Raw genomic sequence first — 23,436 nt, 5'->3', positions numbered from 1 at the left:
TTTGTTTTATTCAATTCCTCAACAGAGTAGGTAATGTCCACCTGCACTGGTGGTCTTTCCTCAGTTGACTGATTGAAATGAGAATTCCTGAAAATACCCTCACAAACGCACCTAGAAATCTGGGCATCCCTCAGTATAGTCAAGTTGACTCAAAACATCAATCATCACATGAAGAGAATAAATATGAAAATGGCCTAATTCAATAGGTGGATAGACTAGCACTTTAATCTAATGGACGCAAAATAAGAAAGCCACAGAGCCCGATACATATACTAAAGTATCAGGTGCCTTCAGTGGAAGATATTTTGAAAGTTCAAAAAACAGTATTTTAAACAGAATTGTACATTTTATTTAAAAAGCAATAGCAAATGTAGGAAGAACACAAATTTCTATTAAGAACAGAAATTTATTAAATGCTTGATAGTAAAATATTGAGCCCACTCTATTACAATACACAGGCTTGGTGTTCTAACAATTAACACGGACTCAAATCAGGGAAGCCCGTGACGCCAACACAAGCTGGAATCACGGGGAGCTACGAACAGAAATGTATACTCTTTCTCCGCTTCCACAACAGCTGCAATACTGATGCTCAGAAACATTTAGGCATTGGGAAAAACCTGTAAAATTTCCTGAGTATTCCATTAAACAGTTCTTAAAGTCACATGTTACCTTAATGGAAAACATAAACATTTTCTAATGGAAACATCCATTTTAATATTTATTATCTTCAGTAACTGAGAACCAAAATCCCCAAAAGGCCTTACATCATAAGAAAATCTTTGGGGTCATCATAAGGCTTTCCTGCACAAGGTAAATTTCAAAGCAATTTGTCAAGGACTAAAGTTTCTTGAATCACCAAGCGAGTGAGAGGCAAAGATAAAAAAGAAATGTCAGGGTTAGCTGATTATTTTCCAGATAACAGGATCTAAAAAATATTGAGGGGAAGTGAGGATTTGGGGATGAGTGGATGTTGGATAATAAAAGAGATGGCTAGGAAAGGTACTGAGACTAGTTAGCATTAACTAACCCATAGTGTATTTTTGTTGATTAGTCAACATTTTCTTCATGTATATAATTATTTCAAGATAGCATGTCTACAAACTAATTGGTTCATTCCTTTTCCAAGTTAGTTGCAAAGAAATTTTGATTCTGAATATCTAAAGTTATAGCTATTAGCATTTTGATATTTACCCCTACAAATCCCTGGCATTCTCAGCCATGGTGCTTGAATACATGGTTTCTTGATAAAATATCACTAAAATAGAACTAATGCTGAAAAAAAAAATACTACCTACCTAGAGCTCAGGGTACTGATCACAACCAACTTAAACAATTCCTATCAATTAGCTCAAGTAGAACTAAACCAGTGTCACGAATTCACATTATTTAGCTCGCCCAGAAACCAGATCTTTTTCCTGTTAGATAATTTAACCAATTTTGTAAAAAAGCAATGATTTAGAAAATCACATCTAAGATTTGCACTCATGCTCATTTAGAAGTATATATTGAATCTTGGCCCTAAATTTGGTACTTCTAGTCCACACTTTGGTACCTTACCTCTTCCAAACTGGACACTTCATTCTATGTATATGACCATCAATGAAAGAACTTGAAAGTAAAGAATGCGAGCTTTAATTCAGATGGAAGTGTTCTGTATTCATATTAATAAAAGAGATAATCTTTTCGAAGGAATGGAAAATGTAAAATCATTTGTGATAATATAAAGTGCTGCAATCATATGTAACCCAAACATATAACCATCTCCAGTATAAACAGCCAGGTCTAACACTACACATCATTTGATTACAAGAGCTTTTAACCAATACTTTAACAAGGAAACACTGGTGAAAATTGTTTTAAAATATGTAGCCTTGTAAAATGATATATTTCTGAACATTAAAATCTCGTTTCAGAAGTTCCCCGCTTTAGGTTGTTACTCAAAAACTCATCATGTTCAAAACTCAAATTATTGTGAGACCTTGAAATCATAAGAAGCTTCTCCTTATTGGTAAAGTCTTTTTTGATTGCAGCTTGGGGTACAAGCAGCCTCTCCATCGGGTCCTCTTTATTCTCTAGTTTCATATATCCTTTGCTGTTGCTCCGATCCAACCGAGGCCAACTTGGGTGTTTTCGTTGTTCTGCCTGGACAGTTAGGGTGGAGGGACCCCGGTCTAAGTCTAAGGATTTTGAATGTGACGAGAGCAAATGTAAAGATGTGTTGGACCCAAATTGTCTTCTAGCAGCCCCAGGAGATAAGAGCTGTCCAGCCCCAGGCCCAAGGGCCACAGAGGACTTGTACTGGCTCGACAGAGACTCCCCGATGGAATGATTCCTGGGGAGCACCATGCTGACTGGCTGGAAGGACTCGTTGGCGTTGGGCAAAGGGACCACAAGGGAATCCATCGACAAATTCCTTGACCTACTTTTGAGGTTCTCAGCATCCTCGGTGATGTTATCTATACTGGGCTCATCAATAACACAGTTATTCAGTTTGATCACAGGCAATGTAAAAGCGCTGATGGACGATGACACAATTGATTTGGTTTCACATTTCTTAGGGCCGCTGGTCTTATCATCAGTGGTTTTGGAAGGAGGTGGGTAGAGGCCAAAGACAGACAGAGAGCTGTCAGCAAGCAAAGGTGGCATAAGATGCCCCAAACTCTTATTTTCGTTTAGCACCAGCTCATCCTCCTCGACAGAGCTGTCCATGCGAAAACTGCTCCTAAAACCTGAGAAAGGGGCAATGGTATTTGCTGCCAGCCTCGAGGCACAGGAGCTCCCATTCTGTTTTACTTCTGTTTCTCCCATCAAACCGGTGTAGATGCCATTCATATGCTTTTGCTCCTTGATTCTTAGCGTGTGGATGTCGATGACTGTGGAGTAGATATCCCTCATGTGTATGATTTTGGTTTCTTTGTCACGGTTCTCATGAAGAATGGCATTTGCACAAATGAAAATGAAGATGCCAATCCCCATTGTGAAAGGGCCGAGCATTTTCATTTTGTCAGAATGCAAATGTTGCTCAAAGAAGCGAACCACCACGCCGCCTTGGTTCCGAATGACCTGAGTTTCATTAGTCGACAGTGTCGTCTCAGCATCAATAAAATGTTCTTTCTGGGGCCAATAGCCGAGGACCGCCATTGCAATTCCCACAATGGAGATAAGCACTCCCAGAATGAGAAAAAAACCAGATGGGGAATAAAGCCGGATTTTGCCTCGAACGACTACGACATCGGCTTGTGGCCGACGCCTGACTGGTTTCTTCTCTTGGGCAGTAGGTGATGGGCTGAGGTTGACGTGATGCTGTGATCTGGCAGAGTCTTGCCTTTTCAAGGCGGCCAGGCCAGTTATCACTCCACCGGTTGCTATCATAGCTCAGTCTGTTCTGAAAAGAAGGAAAAAAGATGATAATCCAATAGTTCTGGGGCATGCTCGTCAGTTCAACAATTGTTTAGATATTTGTGCTGTTGTTTCATGATGAAAAGGGGCCATCTTTTGAATTGACATCGTTTGGGGAGAAGTTTTGTTTACTGGATAATGTAAAATTCTGGAGATTTCCTTTTATGGCTGAATTAGTGTTTCTATTATTAATGAAATGTGAGCTCAAAGTATATTTTACTTTGATAATTTTATCACTTATTATATAAAACAGTCCCCTGGTCACAAAGTACTCTCTCTCTCTCTCTCTCTCTCTCTCTCTCTCTCTCTCATACACACACACACACACACACACACACACACACACCATCTTTCATTATCTGTGTTATTTTAAACAAATGGAAAAATTCAGAACACTTAACAGGCCCCAAACCATCAAACCCTAGACTCACAAAGAAAATACATTCCAGCAACTCACGGTTTAAAATCTCCTCTTGTGAAAGTCACCAATGAACTCTTAACTACCACATTTAATTTCTCCCTCTCCATTCTCAACTTCCTTATTTCTCTGTTTCCATAGACACTGCTGACCCCTCCTTCCTTGAAACTCTCTCTTATCCAGTCTTTTATGATCCTAAGTCTGGCTCTTCCCTGACCTCGCTCACTATTTCAATTTGGCCATCTTCCCTCACCTACAAGTAGACCACCTTCCCCTGAGAAGCATATCTCTGGCCATCTTCTCTTTATACCCTCCCATGGCATTCATATCCACTCCTACATCTGCCACCATTACCTCTGTGCTAATGAATCCCAAGCCTGTATTTCAGACTGTAGCCTGAGTTCCCATTTCACATCTCTGACTCTCCACTGGGGAACTCACGTACATTCATGCATCGCTAGCGAAGCTTAACTCCCCTTCCACCAGTGTTGCTTGACTTGTCTGACTTCCTTAATGGGGTCACTTCTCAGGTTTTACTCTTCATAAGCATCTTTAACTCCTCCCTTCCTTCTTCCTCTCATCTTCCAATCGGGTTCTAAATCCTAGAAATATTCACAACCTGCTGTCTCTCAATTCTATCCTCCAACTTAATCCTACCCTTCCCAGCCCATGTCAGCTCTAAGTTACTCTCAGTAGACCATTATCATAACTTCCCCACTGGCCTTCCAAACTCCCAATTTCTCTTCCTCCACAGTCAAACTTATATGCTGAGGACAGGTTAATTATCCGATTAATTATTCTCAAACACAGCTCTGAAGTTGTTTAAAGAGTGAAATAATGGATACAACATTCCCCATCACCTACCAGTTAAATCTGGGACTTCAGACCTACGGGACTTAACTTTACCTCTAACTGCCCCCTTTCATTTACATAAAGCTAAAAACGAACAATATTCTCCGTAATCGATAGTATACTATTTCTGAGACTTTGTGAATAATGTTTCATTCATCTAGAGTCCCCCTTACCCTCCATGCCACATTTCATGTATTAAATCTGGCTAGTCATCAAAGTTCACATCCCACTTCCTTTAGGAAGCCCTCTCTGACTGACTCATCAAATCCCGCCCGAGCCATTTCTCAGAGCATTTTAGCAAGTATTCTATAGCAACTGCTGTATTATAATGCCCCTCTTCTTTCACTTGTGGTCAAACATCCTGTTCGATTCATATTCTATTACCAAAAACAGTCAATATGACTTGCACATGGACAGTGTTCAAGAAACATTTGCTTAAATTTTCAATAAGAGAGTAATTCTTTTCCTGAGATTTGCTGGCTGGCCATCACACTACTCTACTAACTTTCCTAGTTAAAAATATGAACAAACAAAATTAATACCGAAACAAAAAGCAACATGTTGTGAGTTGGTGAAATATTTGTCATTATTTGTAAGAATAGTTCCCAAGCTGCCAGATCTGGTAGGAAACAGAGGATATTTTAGGACTCACAAGGTCTCTGGCAAATTTCTGAGAGAGTTTCTTCACCGCATCAAATCTCATCTTGTGAAACCAAGCTCCCCTTTGGAATTGCTATTTATGATGTCTGAATTGTGTTTAAATAACCAGGGTTGTGGATGATATCTACACTTTTAGCTAGCTGAACAAGCTGGTGAGGGAAGCCAGCCTTCAATGGAATTATAACCAGGATTAAAATAGTTCAATGTTGAAAGAACAGACTATACTGTAACCCATCGCGCAAGTCTATGAAATTCATCACAGTATACATACTGCAGTTCAGAACTTCTCCCAAACCCTGGCTACCATGGAGCTTTAGTGTCAACCTGTGTTTTCTTAATCCCCAAACAGCTTCAAATGTTTGAATAAAATACTTTGATTAGATAGCAGCCATCTAACTCAGTTATTTCCAGGTGGCAGGATAAGGATTTAGTTGGAAATCCTTCTAAAGAGAATGAAAACAAGGGCAAAGACTTTCATCTGGTTTGAAAGCCACCACCGCGAATGACCGTTCCATACAGAGTCAGCGTCCACCTCCATTTGTTAAAACACGCCTGCGAGCATTGCCACTCTCCATTCCTGAGGCTGACAGAGGAGAGGAGGCTGGAAGAGAAAATCATATTTGAGAAAGATCGATGAGGACAGGAAGGGAGAAAAGAGCGACAGTGAGTGGGCTTTGTGAGAAAGCAAGCAGGTCAGACTAGACAGGAATAAAAAGCAAGCACAGTTTACATGTGAAAACTTACAGCAAATGGAAGGAGAAAAGGGTCGGGGAGGAGTTTAGAAATAAAGAACAGGGTGGGGGGAAATGAAAGGATCCCACAGCTTCTTCAGCCAGGCTGCCCTGGCCAGGCACAGACAAGGGCGCCATGACTTTCAAGGATCTGAAGTTCAGGTTGGGTGCCGATGCACTCTGTTAGCCAGCTTCTGTGATAACTGAGCCCCAAAGTGACCCAACAGGAAAGCAGAGGTGCTTAAACATAGCCACTGCTTCAAAGAGCTCAAATCCCAGTGAAGGAGCTAGTCTATCCCCATAAAACAGAAATAACACCCCTAGAATGAACATTTCTATCACGGAGGACCATTACTGCGGCTTCCTGCAGGTGACAGCGTGCTAACTTTCTTTACGGTGAAAAGTCACATGAACAGCATTTCAAGTAAGATCAAGAGAAAACAAGGCTGGAGAACAGAGCCCAGGCTTGTGCCAAGCACACAGCTCACCACTGAAGGAGGAAACCAGGTAAGGCTCGCGAGGAAGGGGAAGGCCAGGTCTTGGAAGGCAGCAAATGTCATTCCCAAGTGCTTCAATATTACATTCATAGGCAACAGGACTGGAGTAAGACACAAACACTGTTGTTACAATCTTAGGAAAATTAGTCTCCAGGCAGAAGCAGTACTGAGGGATGGATACTGGTAACAGCATAATGATGCTAATGGCAATTTTGCAAAAAGAAGCCTTTGGACCTGTAAACCTAGAGGGAAAAACACACAGGCCTCCATACCCCCAAACTGCGATGTCAACTTGGTTTACAGTGTTCAGTGTGGGCGAAAGCAGCTGAAATCTATTTTCTAATTTATTTTGAAAAGCCACACACATCCCTCCACCCCACACTTTGACCACTGTGCATGTGTTCTCTACCATCCCAGGCCAGGGCGGGGACTTACTTCCTCAAAGATTCAAGTGAAAAATTTCACTACGACACTGTATTTCATTCTGATCACTTGGGCACAGAGTTTGTGCCTCCCAGTCTGTCTGGATCCACAGCTTTACCTAACTTTTGGAACTTGGAGAAAGCCCTGTGGTATTCCAATAGCGTCCTCCTCCCAGGAGGGGCACTGTCAGTCTGTGTAGATATTCACTCAGTAATTAGTAAACACTGATACCTGCTATATGTTCAGGCCTGAAGAATATAATAATCAGCAACTATCTTTTTGAGAAGGCCTTTTGACTAGTTATAAATAAACCAAACTAGAGGGTCAGCCACACTCACTTTCCGTATTCTCCAAAAAGACATCATGATTTTGTCAGAAGTCAAACTGAAAGACAGATATAAATATAATCATCTGTGGACAACCAAACATTAAAAGAAATAGTTGAAGTTAACTTTTAGCTCCATATTAATCAGCCTGTTTTCCGTTCCCAGCATCCAGAAAATCAGCCACAATGTTGGTAGAAATAGCTATTATCAGCCTGTAACTTGCACAACGCACCTTCTTCCTCACTGTGCAAACCAGGTTCCTGCTAGGCTGTCTCTGGGCCTTACCCAATCATTGTGGGTCTCAGAAATCAAACAGTAGGAATTCAGTCTCAGTGGCTACCTTTCTCACTGCAGACGTAGACTCTGGCACTCACTCATGCACTCTGTTCTCGTCTACTTGCCTGCCTGGGGCTCACCTTTCCTTTGGACCATGTTTATTCTACCCCCTCAGCCAAAAGCTCTTTCTCCTTCACTGAGCAGATTCCCACTTTGCACATCATCTATCAACACCACACCATCATTTCTCATCGTCATCAGGCTTAAGCTCTCCTATTCTTGCTCTGATAATCACTTTAAAAGCCTTGTTGTTGCGGTCCTGTGCCCTTTCGCAAGCTTATGCACATTGTAGAATTCGCTCTCCACGGCATTCATCCACATTTAGGATTCACACCCTCACGGAAGCATTTTCCTCTACTCTTATGTCCTCTTCTGACCACACGGACCGACTGATCCGACCACACTGTGAGCCTCCCACACCCAAGATATGGCTCCCGATGCACGCACACACTTACATCTGAGACAATGATAAGTAAGTATTCTTGCAGAGTTGGAAAGACCTTTAGATGTTTTGGGTTTTTTTTTTAATATTTAATTTTATTTTAACTAGTGTCCACACCCAGGCTTGAACTCACAACCCTGAGACTCAAGAGTCAAATGCTCTACTGACTAAGCCAGCCAAGTGCCCCTTACAGGTCTTTGAATCAGATGTCCTTTCAGGAACGCTGTCTAAAGTCTAACAATGAATTAGCAAAAAAGAATAGGATTGGAATTCAAGGTCTCCGACTCCCAGTCCAATGTCCATTCTTGGTTAAATATTCCGCTTTCTTTTGATGTCATGCTATCCCAGTGCCTCACAGAGTGTCGGGAATGTGATAAACGCTCAGCAAGTTTCTCTGTTGACTATGAACTCACTTGATTAATGTCTGCATATTACTGAAATGTGCCAGAGACCAGGAACACCAAGTCAGTAACATTTGGTCCCTGATTTCAATGAGTATGGAGTGAAATCGGAGAGCCATCAAATATGTATTTAAAAGGAAATGTGGGGCGCCTGGGTGGCTCAGTTGGTTGAGCGTCCAACTTTGGCTCAGGTCATGATCTCAGGGCTTGTGAGTTCGAGCCTTGTATCAGGCTGTGTGCTGACAGCTCAGACCCTGGGGCCTGCTTTGGATTCTTAATGTCTCTCTCTCTGCCTCTCCTCTGCTCACACTCTGTCTCTCAATAATAAATAAAACATTAAAAAATAATTTTAGGGGCGCCTGGGTGGCTCAGTCGGTTAAGTGTCTGACTTCAGCTCAGGTCATGATCTCGCGGTCCGTGAGTTCGAGCCCCGCGTCGGGCTCTGTGCTGACCGCTCAGAGCCTGGAGCCTGTTTCAGATTCTGTGTCTCCCTCTCTCTCTGACCCTCCCCCGTTCATGCTCTGTCTCTCTCTGTCTCAAAAATAAATAAACATTAAAAAATAATAATAATAATTTTAAAGGAACTGAACTAGGGGCACCTGGGTGGCTCAGTCGGTTAAGTGTCCAACTCTTGATTTTGGCTCAAGTCATAATCTCACGGTTCTTGAGTTTGAGCCCTGCACTGGGCTCGGCACTGACAGTGTGGAGCCTGCTTGGGGTTCTCTGTCTCCCTCTCTCTGCCCCTCCCCTTTCATTCTCTCTCTCTCCCTCCCTCTCTCTCTCAAAATAAATAAATAAGCTTAAAAAACTAAAATGAAATGAACTAATTGTTACGATGGTGTTATACTGAGGAATGCTCTTTCCCACTCGCTGGAGGGATCAGGGGAGGGTCCCAAGAAGCAACAGAATGGAGGCTTAGTGTATCGGTAGGTTTGCCACGCACACGGATTCTAATTCATTTTTGTTCCTCACAAAGTCTGTGCACTATGGTTTTTCTTCATCCGCTCAGCCGAAGTGTGCTTATCATCCCATATGTATTTGCTACTGTCTTACTTATATATTTGAATTTTTATTCTTAGCTCAAGGTTTAAAAATTCACCAGAATCTGAGGCTATCTGCCAAAAGAAAGCAAAAATTAATCTGTGCCTTCAGGACCAAACAAAAACATTATATAAAAATCCCACGTGGCATCCACAAATGTGACAGATGGAAATATTTTCTGTTCAGCTAGAACGGTTTTAGGACTTTCTTCCCAATAGAGACATTTTAAACTTTCAGAGTAGGATTTTTAATCTATATCTTTACCAGAGTTGGAAGAGACAATGCCTGTGGGTGACTAATAGTTCAATTATATTAAAGTTTAAAAAATAAGAATAGAGTAGAAATCACTTTTTAATGTGTAGCACAATGGTTTTGCACATGGACACTGGAATCACAGAAACCTGATAGCCATGCAACCTTAGACAAGTTGTCTTAAATTCTTCTTTTTAAAAATTTTTTTCTTTTATGTTTATTTATTTTTGAGAGAGAGAGAGAGACAGAGTACGAGCAGGAGAGGGCAAAGAGAGAGAGAAAGAGACACAGAATCCGAAGCAGGCTCCAGGCTCCAAGCTCTCAGCACAGAGCCCACCTGACATGGGGCTCGAACTCAAGGACCACGAGATCAAGAATTGAGATGAAGTTGGACGCTTAACCAGCTAAGCCACCCAAGCGCCCCGAGTTGTTTTAAATTCTTATCTCAGTTCCACTAACTGTAAAATGGCAAAAACCTTCTTTAATACATAGCATATGGTGCACTGGAGGCAGAAAACCTGATGGGAAGGGCTTGAATTCCTCCACACCACTTAATGGCTACAAGTGAGCAACTGACTCAACGTCCTGGAGCCTCAGTTTCCTCACCTGTAAAATGAGGATAACACTGGTTGTTGCAGAACAAAGACAATAATGAATGTGGTGCACAGCTCAGTGTCTGGGAACGAGGGTCCATGTTAGTGACATTAGCTGTGTCCACTATAAGGTCATTTTAAGGATAAAATGAAGCAATATCTATAAAATATTTCCTGTAGCGTTGATTATAGTAAATTCTGAATAAACAACAGCTGTTGTTATTAACTCTTTATTCTCAGTACTATTACCACTTTCATCGCTCCACTAGGCAAACCAAAATATACTTTAATACATTAAGTTAAATAATTAATGATGGCTTACTGTACACGGAGAGAAAATTATGGCTGCAAGTTTGTACTGGGTCGTGGAGTCTAAACCTATCGGAATGCAGACCGTATTTTAGTGGCAGAAGCATTAATAATTTGGCAGTTGTAAAGAAGAGCTGCATTTCTAGGAGAGAGAGGCAGGTGGGGGTTATAGAAGAATATAAAGCATGCCTTTCTTTGTCACTCTATTTCTTCAGATTTGGAGACCTGTCTTGGGACCAAAAAAAAAAAAAACCACAAAAAACCCCAGCAATAATAAAAAATAAAGTAGGAAAGCCCAAACCAGTTCATCTGATGGTTTCACTTATCTTAATGATGCTGTTGAACCAAATGCATGAGTATCGGATCAATTCTGCAACCACCATTCTGTTTCCATTGGGACCCTTGGGCATAAAACGGCCTGAAAATGAAGAGAAATTTGGGGCTTGGGGATACAGGGACTAGAGAATTTGCCATTAGGGGGATATAAAGTGAAAATTGCAAAATATTAATTTTGTGGCAAGAGGTATAAGCTATGATTTTGTACACTATGAAGACCTTTGCCGGTCTGCCTTGGAGAGAAGGGTTTCTTAACATTCAGTATGGTTCTACATCATCATGAATGCTAGAACTAAAGGGAAATACAGAATTTTTTATAACTAGCAGAATGATACCCAAGTCATTCAATACAAAATACCATTTTATGGTCAAGTACATCCTACACAGGCAGAAAATGCTAGGAACAGAGAATGCGCTTGGAAATCTATACGTGTTCTTTGTTACTGATGCCTTCAGAACCCGCCAGCCTGATAAACTGTAAACTATGGGTCCAGATCTCTTATGAACCGTGTGATAATGACATGGAACAACTGCTCTGCGAGGACTAAAAGCCATGAAGCTCACAGAACACAAAAGTCTTCAGGAGGCCAAATAACAGATCCATAATGAACTTTTAGAAAAAACCCTGCTGAGACCCAGTGGGACATATTTTCCACAGGAAGAGAAGAAACTAGAAGCCCATTTCCCCCAAAGTAGAAATATGCTTCCCGCCTTGTACCCTAATTCTTCAAACCTGGACAAGCTCTTCCAATGACTGTCACACTCCCTGTTCACTGCAGTTCCGAGTAGGAAGTCGACTTGAAACTGATGTCCAGGAGCTATTGTTAAATGAGCCACAGATTTACTAAAATGCAGGAAATTAGTTGAGATATTTGTGGATCGAGAGCGAAAAACATTTAAAACCAACATTTAAGTTGGACTGTGTATACAGATTTCTCTTCTGCAGAAGAACATACATGGTAACTTCACTTAGAGGTACGGTGGCCATGTGTTTAGAGACAACATTGGAAAGTGAGACTCCAGCAAGTATTAATAACCTTTCCAGCGATTTTAAATGCCTGGAAAGTCCCAAACACACTGTTGACATTCCTATAGGAAGGAAAGCTGGAGCATGGTAGTAAGTTTCAATTCTACTTGTTTGGCTTTCTAACAATATCTCATGTAAGTCCACCAGTTTTCTATGTAACACAGCTGGGCCAGAACTGTTAAGGATGCCAAACTTCTTACTTTCTTCTCTACTGCATATTAGCAACCATTTCTCACCAGAGCGAAACAGAGCTGTGTCATCACATGGTAGCTCAAGGCCGCCGCGAAGTATTTTTAAAACCCTAGAAAAATATTAGGAAATAATTCAAACCACATCATTCCCACTAGAGAATTTCTTTTTGCCTGTAAGTGAAACCTGAGGAGGACTGCCCTTTAGGCAAGGTAGGAAGAGGTGTGAAAGGCAGCCTCATGAGGCAGGGCAAGACCAAACTCCTCACCAGTCACAAAGAATGAATGTATTAGACTTCCAATTTAAAGAAAGCATTTGTTAGTCAGTCTGTCCTCTTCCCCCACCTCTCCCTCTATTTGGTAGTTACTTGTACTTAAGGTAAAAACCCAGCAGTGCAAAATGAAGAGGAAGTCTCTGGCTTCCCTAGTTTCCCCTTCCCAGAGGTCAGCAGACTGTTGGAGAAGTAGGAAGAATGTTTTCTCATTTGGTTTCCTAGAATTGATTTATATGAACTCTTTATATATTGAAGAAATCAGCTCTCTGGTAGTGATATGCCTGGCAAACACATTTAGCTTATATTTTTATTTTTTTTTATTGTATCTTTTATCAAACAGAATACTCAATTGTATGTTGTCAGCCTTATCAGCATGTTGATTGATGGCTTCATAGAATCATTAGAAAGATCTTCAATGGAAGATCATGTTAAAAATTCTCCCATGTTTTAGGGGCACCTGGGTGGCTCAGTCGGTTAGGCAGCTGACTCTTGATCTCAGCTCGGGTCCTAATCTTGAGGTCTGTGAGTTCAAGCCCCACACCGGGTTCTGCCCTGACAGCGTGGAGCCTTCTTGAGATTCTCTCTCTCCCTAGCTCTCTGTCCGCCGCCCCCCCAACTTGTGCTCGTGTGTGCTTTCTCTCTTTCTCACAATAAATAAATAAACATTACAAAAAATCTCCCATGTTTTCTTCTTTTATGTTCTTTTATGTTCTAATTCTCTTACATTTTAATTTCCTCCCGAATCTGGATTTGTGTGTGTGTGTGTGTGTGTGTAAGAATACAGGTAGGGATCTAACTTGTTTACAGGTAATAAATCTTCCCTCCCTTGCTTTGAAATGCTACTTTCATTGCATACTAATTTCTTATAGTTGTACAAAAACCAAATCCCATATGCATTTGGATCAATATTAAGACTGACCATCCTGTTTCATTACTCTATTGATCTGCCTTATCCAAATTGATTTGATTACTATTCACGTTGTAATACATATTTGGATACCTGATAAGATTATCTTATTCTCATTCAAGTTCCTTGTCTATTCTTACACATTTTACGTTCCTATGAACTTCAGAATTTGATTTTTAAAAATCTGGCACTTTTATTGAGAGCGTGCTAGATCTCTAAATAAATACAGGGAGAACTGACACTATTATACCACAGCAGCATTTTATTTAAATGTTTTCTTTTATGTCATAGTTTTTTTTTAAAAACATACATCTTTCTCATTTCTTGTTACTTTTTGTGTCTTGGGTATTTTGTCACTGGGTTTCTGTTGTATATCGGTATGTTTTCTGTCACTATTATTTCTATCTTCAAGTGGTTGCCGTTTGGATGTAGGAAGTCTACTAATTTTTGTGCATTAATTTACTAAGCTGCCCTGCTGAACTTGTTCACTGATTAAAAAAATATATATATATATATATATATATATATATATATATATATATATATTTTAGTTCATTCTCTTAGGTGCCTTAGAAGGACAATTACATCATCCAGATAACATATTTTTGCCTCCTTTTTCCCAATTTTATTTATTTTTATTTTTTGTAATGTTTTTATTTATTTTTGAGAGAGAGACAGAGCATGAGCAGGGGAGAGGCAGAGTGAGAGGGAGACACAGAATCCGAAGCAGGCTCCAGGCTCCGAGGTGTCAGCACAGAGCCTGACGCAGGGCTCGAACTCATGGAGTGTGAGATCATGACCTGAGCTGAAGTCGGACGCTTAACCAACTGAGCCACCCAGGCGCCCCTCCTCTTTCCCAATTTGAAACCTATGATTGCTATTTTCTTTGGTTATCTGTTTTTTATTTGAGGGGGAGAGAGAGAGTGCGAGCACATGTGCATGTGGAAGGGAAGGGCAGAGGGAAAGAGAGAGGGAATCTTAAGCAGGCTCCATGTTCGTCAAGAAACCCAATATGCGGCTCAATCCCATGACCCTGAGATCATGACCTGAGCCAAAATCAAGAGTCAGATGCTTAACCAACTGAGCCATCCAGATGCCCCTAAAATTGCTCTTTTATAACTGTACCGTCTACTACTATCTGTACTGTCTCTAGAGCAAAGGCAAACAAGTAAACAACAGAGAGGTGTGGCCATCCTTGCCTGGCCCCTGGATTTAATGGGAACGCCTACTGTTCACCACTGAAGAAGTACCAGTCAGTGATGGTTTTGTTTAGAGTTTCTACCTAGCATTCCAGTGACAAAATTAATTGTGTCAGAACTGCTTCTGGATAGGGGCATGGAGGAAGTCAAAGGAAAGAGGAGGGGAAGGGGGAAGGGTAGAAAAGAAGGAAGAAGGAAAGGTGGATGCAGTGGAGGAAGAGGAGAAACATGTCCTGGGGCAGAAAATTCTGGATTATTAATGCAGTGTTAACTATCTGAAACCATGAGTCAGTTCTATATATTTTCTTAAAAATCCTTACTTCTGTCCATCTCTTCTGTTAAAAAATAATTATTATAAGGTCAGGAATTGTCTTTCTAGGATTCCTGGGATTATTGAATCATCTACAAATCCTGACTAAATATATTAGCTGAGAGGGGAGACTTGAGGAGAAGGATAAACTGCATACGATTTCAGGAATAGAAAAAAAGAAACTGGAAAGAGTGCTGAGCAGTAAAAATGATTTCAGAGGAGGCTTAACCTAACAACAACAAAAGATGAAACCATGTTTCTAAAAGCACCATACATGCACACCACCACTTTCTAGAAGGGTAGGGTATTTGGGGATCATCCCTGAGATATTTTTAGCTTCAAATATCTGTTATAATGGTTTGCTTCACTGGTGATTTCCTGCGAGAGATAGCAATCCAGGAAAAAAATGGACAAAAGACATTCATAGTCAAGTCACAGAAGAAAAAGTACAAATGCCCGGTTAGCAAAGGAAAAGAGCAGCTCTACGGCAAAGAGAGAAATGCAGACTAAAGCAATTTCAAAAGCAAAGACAGAACTTCATTTACTAATTGACAAAAAATAAACAGAGGGATTGATTATGCCCATCACTGGTGAGGTGTAAGAAAATAAACCCTAATGAGCTGTCACTGAGAGGACAAATGGGTCCTTTTCTGTGCTTAGTTTGGGAGTGACTTTCGAAAGTTTAAGTGTCCATTCCCCTTGCCCTCGCCTCCCTGCACCATTTCACTTCTATGACTGCATCCTTTAGAAAGACTTGTACAAATATCCACGACATGTGCATCCAGAGTGATAGTCATGGCAACAACCTGGAAAAAACTTAAAAGTTCATCGGGAGAAGATTGGCTAAGTCAGCTAGGCTGCATCTGTATGACAGAATAGTACACAGATATTTAGAATAATGAGTATGTGCCAGTAAGGAAAAATATCTACATCAGATTTTTGAGATTTTTAGAAAGGAAATAGAGACTAAGATCGAGTTTATGTCAAACATAGAGAACGTGTGTTTGGATATGCACTGAAGGGACGCGGAAGGCAACAGGACTGTTCACAGTTCTTATGCGTAACAAGTGGGAACGCTCACTTTATGTATAACCAAATTATTCACTCTTTTGCAAGAAGCATGTATTGCTTTTATTTCATCTCCATTTTGGAACTCTAATTACAGAACAACAACAACAAAAGGACGCTACAGCTTAAAAAATAAGAATAGAAGGCAGAGCAACCTAGTACACATTTGGGTAATGTGGCGGCTTGCTCATTTAAAAACAGGTGTAGGGGCATCTGGGTGGCTCAGTCCGTTGAGCATCCGATTTCGGCTCAAGTCATGATCTCACAGTTCATGAGTCTGAACCTGTGTCAGGCTCGCTGCTGTCAGCGCAGAGCCCGCTTCAGAATCCCCCGTCCCCCTTTGTCTCTGCCCCTCCCCCATTCATGTTCTCTCTCTCTCTCTCTCTCTCTCTCTCTCTCAAAAATAAACAAACATTTAAAGAAGGTGTAATTTTGCCTTTGAGGCAAAAACGCAAAACTAGAGAAAACAGAAAATGGCTAAAATCACTAACGAGGCTGAATCAGAAATTCAGGAATAAAAGATTTACTCGTGCTACATGCCGAGAAAACAAAGCGCAACATCTACATTTATGGGGTGCAAAGATGAATTAAGAACTTGCATCTGTCTTTAAGAAACTTACAGTCTAGGATATGCTCAAGAACAACGCGCTGCATTGTCAAGCAAATCCTTTATCTGGGTGACTGGCTCCCCTGTGCCTGGGTCATCCTGACTTACTCACATGGCTCCCTGCTGGTCAGAGGGGCTATGGCATTATTCTTTCCCCAAAGCTCAGTCCTCACTGACGATCTTCAGTTATTCTAACCCGATGACTTTGATTCACTTGTGGAAGTGGGCTTCTGTCTGAGATTAGCCTGCGACTTCAGAATTATTATTCTCATAACGCATGCAGCCACAGAGGCTGGACAGAGTTCTTCAGCCTTCCTTACGAGGGGAACCGGGGCTGGGGCTCCGGAAAGGGTTCTTCCACTTAACCTGATTTACATTCGTCTCCTCACACAGATGATGGAGCAAGACTGAAATTTATTTAATTTTCAGGCCCTGAAATTAGATCTGTGCGGCCCCCTCCACTGGCCCTGTTTCATCGCTTTACGTGCAGCACAGCCCTGTGTCTACAGAGACCCAGTATCGTCCTCGTCGTCCCTGTTCCAGCCGGGCCTTGTGGCAGGAGTGAGGAGTGGGGCGGGGTCGTGGGAAGGAGATGGTTTCTTGCACTCAAGGGTTACCCCGTGCACGCCTTTTCCCTGCTTCATCTGAACATCAAGCAGGCATATTTATGTGGACCTTTTCTTCAGGCATTAACATCCCTGGGGCTTATTTAAGATGAGTTCATGCCAAGGTTGAGCCGTCCTATAAATTCACATGACTGAAATCTGAGTTTTAAAACATGCCTTCAGTCCTGATGTTTTTTCACCAAAGTCAAATACTAATAGGGTTACAGCGATGCGTTTCTGATGTGTGTGCTTTCTAAACACATACTTAGCATTTGTTTACATTTTTGATCCTCAATGATATCCAACCCACAAACATAATAACTGCTTTAATATTCTAAGTATTTTTTAGATTTGCTGTGGTTCCACGCTAACCCACAGATTTTACCTGTAGCCTTTTGGAGATGAATCAAAAATGTGTTGGTTTATTCATATGCTGGCTCATTGAATCCTCACAACTCCGAAAAGTAATTATCAACATCCCCTCCTACCGATGAGCTCAGAGTCCAAGAAGATACACACGTTACATAGAAATAACGGTTTTACAGGTCTGCCAACTCGAGTTCTGACTATACAACTCCTGTAGCCTCTTCATTCCTTCCAAACTGGCGGATCCTCAGAAGGAAAATTATGTAGAGGATTGAAGTAACTGCTGAGCTGGTTCAGGCTTCAAAATCCTTTGTTTTAAAGCATTTATTTATAGGGCGTCTGCGTTATTTTTTTTAAATTACTTTTTGAATGATGAAGAGAAGTCTTCCTTCCTCCTAAATCCATATAAGATAATGAAGTCAAGTAATTAAATAAATCAAATAACATTCCTAATCCTTCCAGAATGATGTTGGTAATTTATTCAGATTTTTAGTTCCCTTTGGAAAGCAGAGAATCTCACTCATCTCTATTTAGCGCTGCTTGGACTGCTTTTAATTCAGATCACCACTTACAATAATTTCAACCTTCTGTGCTCTTTTATCTGAGGGATCCATGCCTGTGATGTCTAACATTTATTTCGGCACTCAGGACGTATCTGTTGAACACCGACTATGTGCCAGAGCTCCGAAGTGAATCTGACATCGCCTGCGCGTTTTATCAGGCTGACAGCCTAGAAGCAGGTGGACAAGCAGGTGGTAAGACACATTCTAGGCACGTCACAGAAGCATTCATGGGGTACAGAGAAGGCCAAAAGGAGACAGTGACCGTACAGGGTGGGGATACAGGGAGGGAATGAGCAGGAGAGGTTTCATAAACAAGATGACCTTCACACTGTCTTCAAAGGAGGGAGGAAGAAAAGCAGAGAGACAGAGAGGGATTCCCAGGAGAGAGAATGGAGGAGAGAGCCGTTAGTACAACATGAATGGACGTGCAGGAATTTAGGCGGGCTGGGGGTTTAGACCTAAGAAGCGTAATTTCCTATCGGCAATCTCCAAGCACAGGACAGAATTCAGTGGTAAAATCCCCGAGTCTTACTTGATGGAGATGCCAGTCACCGTCCATAGCTCCCCAACCCAGCCCTGCCTGCCCTCAGGAAATAGTTGAGGATTATGCACAACTTCAAAGGTCATTTTAGGATTCGTTTAGATTTAAAAGGAGTAACGTTGACTGACCTAAGCTCTATAGCCTTACTGAGATCAAAGTAAATATGAGTTAAATGGTGACTTTTTTAAAAATGATGAATTCCTCGGGGCGCCTGGCTGGCTCAGTCAGTTGACCACCCAACTTTGGCTCAGGTCATGATCTTGCGGTGAGTTCAAGCCCTGCGTCGGGCTCTGTGCTGACTGCTCAGAGCCTGGAGGCTGCTTCAGATTCTGTGTCTGCCTCTCTCCCATTTGCTCTGTCTCTCTCTCTAAAATAAAAACATCTAAAATTTTAAAAAAAAATGAATAAAATGATGAATTCCAGAAACAAAGAAAAACTTTGAATCTTTTCCAAGAAAACAGTGAAGAAGTACAAATTATTTATCTGGAGACTTTGGGGGAAAGTATGAAAACTGAAGGAAGACTGAAAAATTAGAAATGAGAAAGAAACTAGTGCTTGTTGAGCTGTGATATTTTGTTAGGAACTTAATATGCATGATTATATTTAATCTTCAGAAAAATCTGTGAGGGAGAAAAAACTGTACCATTTCACTGAAGCTCAGAGAGGGTAAGTAATTTGCTTAATGTCACACAGCCAGGAAGTAGGAGAGCGAGGCTTCAAATCCAGATCTGTTTAGCTCCGAGAACATGTGATTTCTCCTTCAATCATACTGCACATTTAACAGAACTAGGATGAGGGGAAGGATGAGGCATGATTGGAAATGTTCAGAGAAAACAAGGAGATGAGGGGAAGAAGGAAAAATTTACACTCATGAATTTGGAATGCAGTGGGGAAAAATAGGTTACTCAAAGAAACCACAAAGTATGTCATTAAAGAAAAAATGTCATTTAGAGAAAGAAATCATACGCATCTCTGAACTGCACAGCACAATGCCATGCCCTCAATAACTTGCATTTGTTGGTAATGAAAAATGAGTTCCATTTCTAACCTTTATAAGAACTCATTTCTGTAAAAACCGTCAGAGTTGTATGTGAGAAATAATCGAGTTCGTCAAAAAAACACAAAACATAAAAAAAACCTACCAAAACTATATTGCTCAATGCATAGATAACATAAAAATCAAATATTCCAAAAAGCAACATTCTTCTATTTAGTTTCTTATGTATCTTATTACTGTGAGGCATACTTATTGGTATTTTATCTCTTCCCTGCTACAGATGTGACCAAAACTAAGAGAAGATTATTTAAAAACGACCCCATCACCCTAAACTGATTGAGAATATTTTAAATCCCATCAGGTTAAAGATTTCATTTTTTCCTCTAAAGTATCATATGTATAAACTAAGGAAATATCAGCAAAGTTTTTTTTATTGGTTAGCAATGTTTACATAAAAGCGTTTTCTCTCTTTTTAGAGGGTAATTTGACAATTATACTAACACCATGATTCGACCAACTAATTATGGTACTCTCAAAGAAAGAAATAACTAGCAGTCCTCTCAAAAATGTAGAAAAACATTTAATGACAAGAAGAACTGGTCAACAAATATGTTAACTGAATATAAAAAACTCAAAGTGATAAGCACTCTAATTTATTTGGAAAACCTATTTCACACACACACACACACACACACACACACATTCATGGCTGCAAAGCAGATACACGGGTGTCTACAGCTGACTGCCCATCGAGCCACACAAACACCTCTGTGTAACTAGAGACACACAGAGAAAATACCCAGATAAGCCATTTGGAAAAGAGCTCACTCTAACCATCTAACTAAATACAATTCCTAGTTTGCTCATCTAATAACAAATATCCCAAATAGAAGATCACTTAAAATCCAGACTTTCATTCCTTCAGGCTCATGTGTGTCTTTATTCTCAAAAGTCAAAGTCAAATTACTTTGTTGTTACACCAAGATTGTTTCAAGAGCTACAGCTATGAATTTGCAACTTGACTCGGGCAACCAAATGATAAACTCCTTGTGCAAAATTGCAGACACATTAATTTTACATTCCACCCATATAGCTGATGTAACTTTTTTCAATGATTTCAAAAAAGGCCAACTGGCTAACTAGCTTGATACCAGGAGAATAATGAAAACACTCATAAATTTGTTAAATAGTTGATGAAGGGATCCAATGTCTTTGCTACAAGGAAGCCATCCCTTTACTATTCTGACCAAATACAGCTTTCCTAAGTGCTGGGTGGGCAGGCAACTCCCTCAGCCTCCCCTCTCTCTATAAGGTCTTCTGGGACGAAATGGTTCCAATCCTTAGGAATTCATAATCCGTAACAATCAAAACAATATTTGGACAGACACATAAAAGAGAACACGAGTTCTCTTAGAATATCAGAAGAGGAATAATTAGGATCATTCCAGCAGTTCAAAAGCAACATGAGAAAATTAAGCAAAACCAGTACCTAAAAAGAAACTAGCACCAGGAAGTCTGGAGGCATCCGGAGGAAGGAGCCCAGGCAGGGCTCAGAGTAACGCTGTTCAAACTACAGCAACATTGCTATAACTTGTGAGTTGGTTGGAAATGCAAGTTCATGGGCCCACTGCCACCTACTGCATCAGCAATCTTGGGGATGGGCCCAGCAATCTGTCTGAACAAACTCTCCAGGTGATTCTGATGCCTGATGAAGTTTGAGCCACAGAGATGGAAGAATTTCCTCAAGAGATCCAGCCTCTACTCAGAACACTGGGGAAGGGACCACTGTGTTTCTTCTAAAACAGGATTCTTTTTCAGCAGTGGAAGGAGGTGGGTAAGGGAATGCTATTACTAGAGAAGTAAGGCTCAAGGCAACAGTGTCCAGTGGTGTTGTAGGATCAGGGGACTCCTCTTTGCTCCTCTCCCAGTGGTTATGGCCTAGTCACAAAGGATGGAACAAATGAGGGGGAAGGGAAAGACGATTAGCATAGAAGTTCAAAATCCTGTGCACTGAGAAAATGCCCCCTTGTGCTCTCTCTATGCCTGAGATTCTCTTAAACGGGGACAATATCTTTGTTGCATATTCATTCTGTTCTTCATTCAGTTGGTGACAACCAACCAAGTTCCAGATGCTGCTGGGGCGTTAGGGACCCAAGACAAAAGGAGAAGAACGAGGACTCTAAAAACTGAGGGCTTATTTTTGTCTGAACGGCTCTATGACCTGACCTGCTCACTATCAACCTAGAAGCAGATTGGCTGTGTTTGCTGCTTAACACAGCACAAGGGAATGTGCAGAAACAGGGCTGCCCTCTCAAAAATAATGTACTTGGCTTTGTAACATGAAATGTATAATTCCAATCCTCTTTGTCCTTGGCAGTTTATAAACCACAAATTTCCCATCTGGATAGAAAAGAATAACTAACCACCGTCACACCTAAGTCATTTGAGTCATTATGCTATGTCTGTGTAGTATACCGAGGTATTTCCGTCATTCAAGGTTATGAAGTTATGCAGCCCTACGTTTTCCCTAGACACAGGCTTTCTTTCAGAAGTTCCATTTTCTTAAGGGACACGACATGCAATGAGCTGAAATAAGCTTCAAGTAATCACTGTTAATAAAGTTTGTAACCAATGTAAGTCAGAACAATCCCTAACATTTACTTAGTTCTTGTAAGGTCCCAAGCATGGCGCTTAGGCTTACATTCACTAACTTAATCCTCCTGACAATCCTAATAGGGCCGGGTGGTGGTCATTTGGACTGTTCACCAATATTCCAATTCTCTTCCCAGGCCCATAAACCCATTATTGGATTGCATTTTCTCAACCCCGTGAATCTAGGCAAGAGAAGTGGCTTGCCTTAGTCACTGAAATATGCGTGAAGAGACATGTGTTCCTTGCTGGCAAAAACCTTTAAGAGCCAGTGCTAATTTGCTATGATCCCTTCTCCTCGCCGGGATGACTGACAACATTCCAGACGGTAAAAGTCGATCATCTCAGGTTCTCATGTAAGGATGATGTGGAAGCTGCCGGGCAACCCACAGTGGGCATGAATAAGAAATACATCTTCGTTATTTTAAATCATTGAAATGTGGGTGTTGGTTGTTACTGCACATAACCTACTCTGACTGATACAGCTAGGTATTGCTATTATTCCAACATTTTATAAAGAAACAGAGGGAGCCAGGGGCGCCTGTGTGGTTCAGTTGGTTGAGCATCAGAGTCTTGGTTTTGGTTCAGTTCATGATCCCAGGGTTGGCAAGTTCCAGTCCCACATCAGGCTCTGTGCCGACAGAGCAGAACCTGCTTGGGATTCTGTCTCCCTCTCTCTCTGTCCCTCCCCCGTTCACTCTTTATCTCTCTCAAAAGTAAATAAACATTGAAAAAAAAAACAAAACAAAACAAATTGGGAGCCAGAAAGGCTAAAAATTGACTTAAATGCAGAAGGGTATTGCCACCAAGTAAATATTTTTTCATTTAATGCTTGACCCTCTAGCTTCCGGAGCTGAAGGAAATTCATTAGCTGATTCCTCAAAGATTCAGTCTTGTGGTTCCAGTTCACTTTCCACCAAACTTATGTGATAGTATCACATGACTAATAATTGTTCAAAGATTGCCCCCATCTACAGAGATTAAGCATATTGCCCACTGTGACTCAGCTGGTATGTGACCAGAGGAAGGACCCAAACCTAAATCTTTCTGACACTAAAACCTGTGATTTTATCACCCTGCTACATTGCTTTTATGGCTAAATGTATCTTGAAAAG

The 23,436-nt window shown here is 41.0% G+C and overlaps 1 protein-coding gene across 1 annotated transcript in view; it reads right to left on the bottom strand.

Annotated features, from left to right (window-relative positions):
• Positions 1 to 405: 405 nt before the first annotated feature.
• The window catches only part of TMEM200A (transmembrane protein 200A), a 72,861-nt gene continuing 49,830 nt past the window's right edge, over positions 406 to 23,436 (bottom strand). The window contains exon 3 of the mRNA XM_015535988.2: positions 406 to 3,388. Coding sequence (XP_015391474.1) covers positions 1,900 to 3,375 — 1,476 coding nt within the window. The 5' untranslated portion in view covers positions 3,376 to 3,388 and the 3' untranslated portion in view covers positions 406 to 1,899. The remainder of the gene's footprint in view (positions 3,389 to 23,436) is intronic.

This window comes from Panthera tigris, chromosome B2 (genome assembly GCF_018350195.1).
Source record: "Panthera tigris isolate Pti1 chromosome B2, P.tigris_Pti1_mat1.1, whole genome shotgun sequence".
Lineage (NCBI taxonomy): Eukaryota > Metazoa > Chordata > Mammalia > Carnivora > Felidae > Panthera > Panthera tigris.
This window is presented reverse-complemented; position numbering and strand designations above follow the sequence as displayed.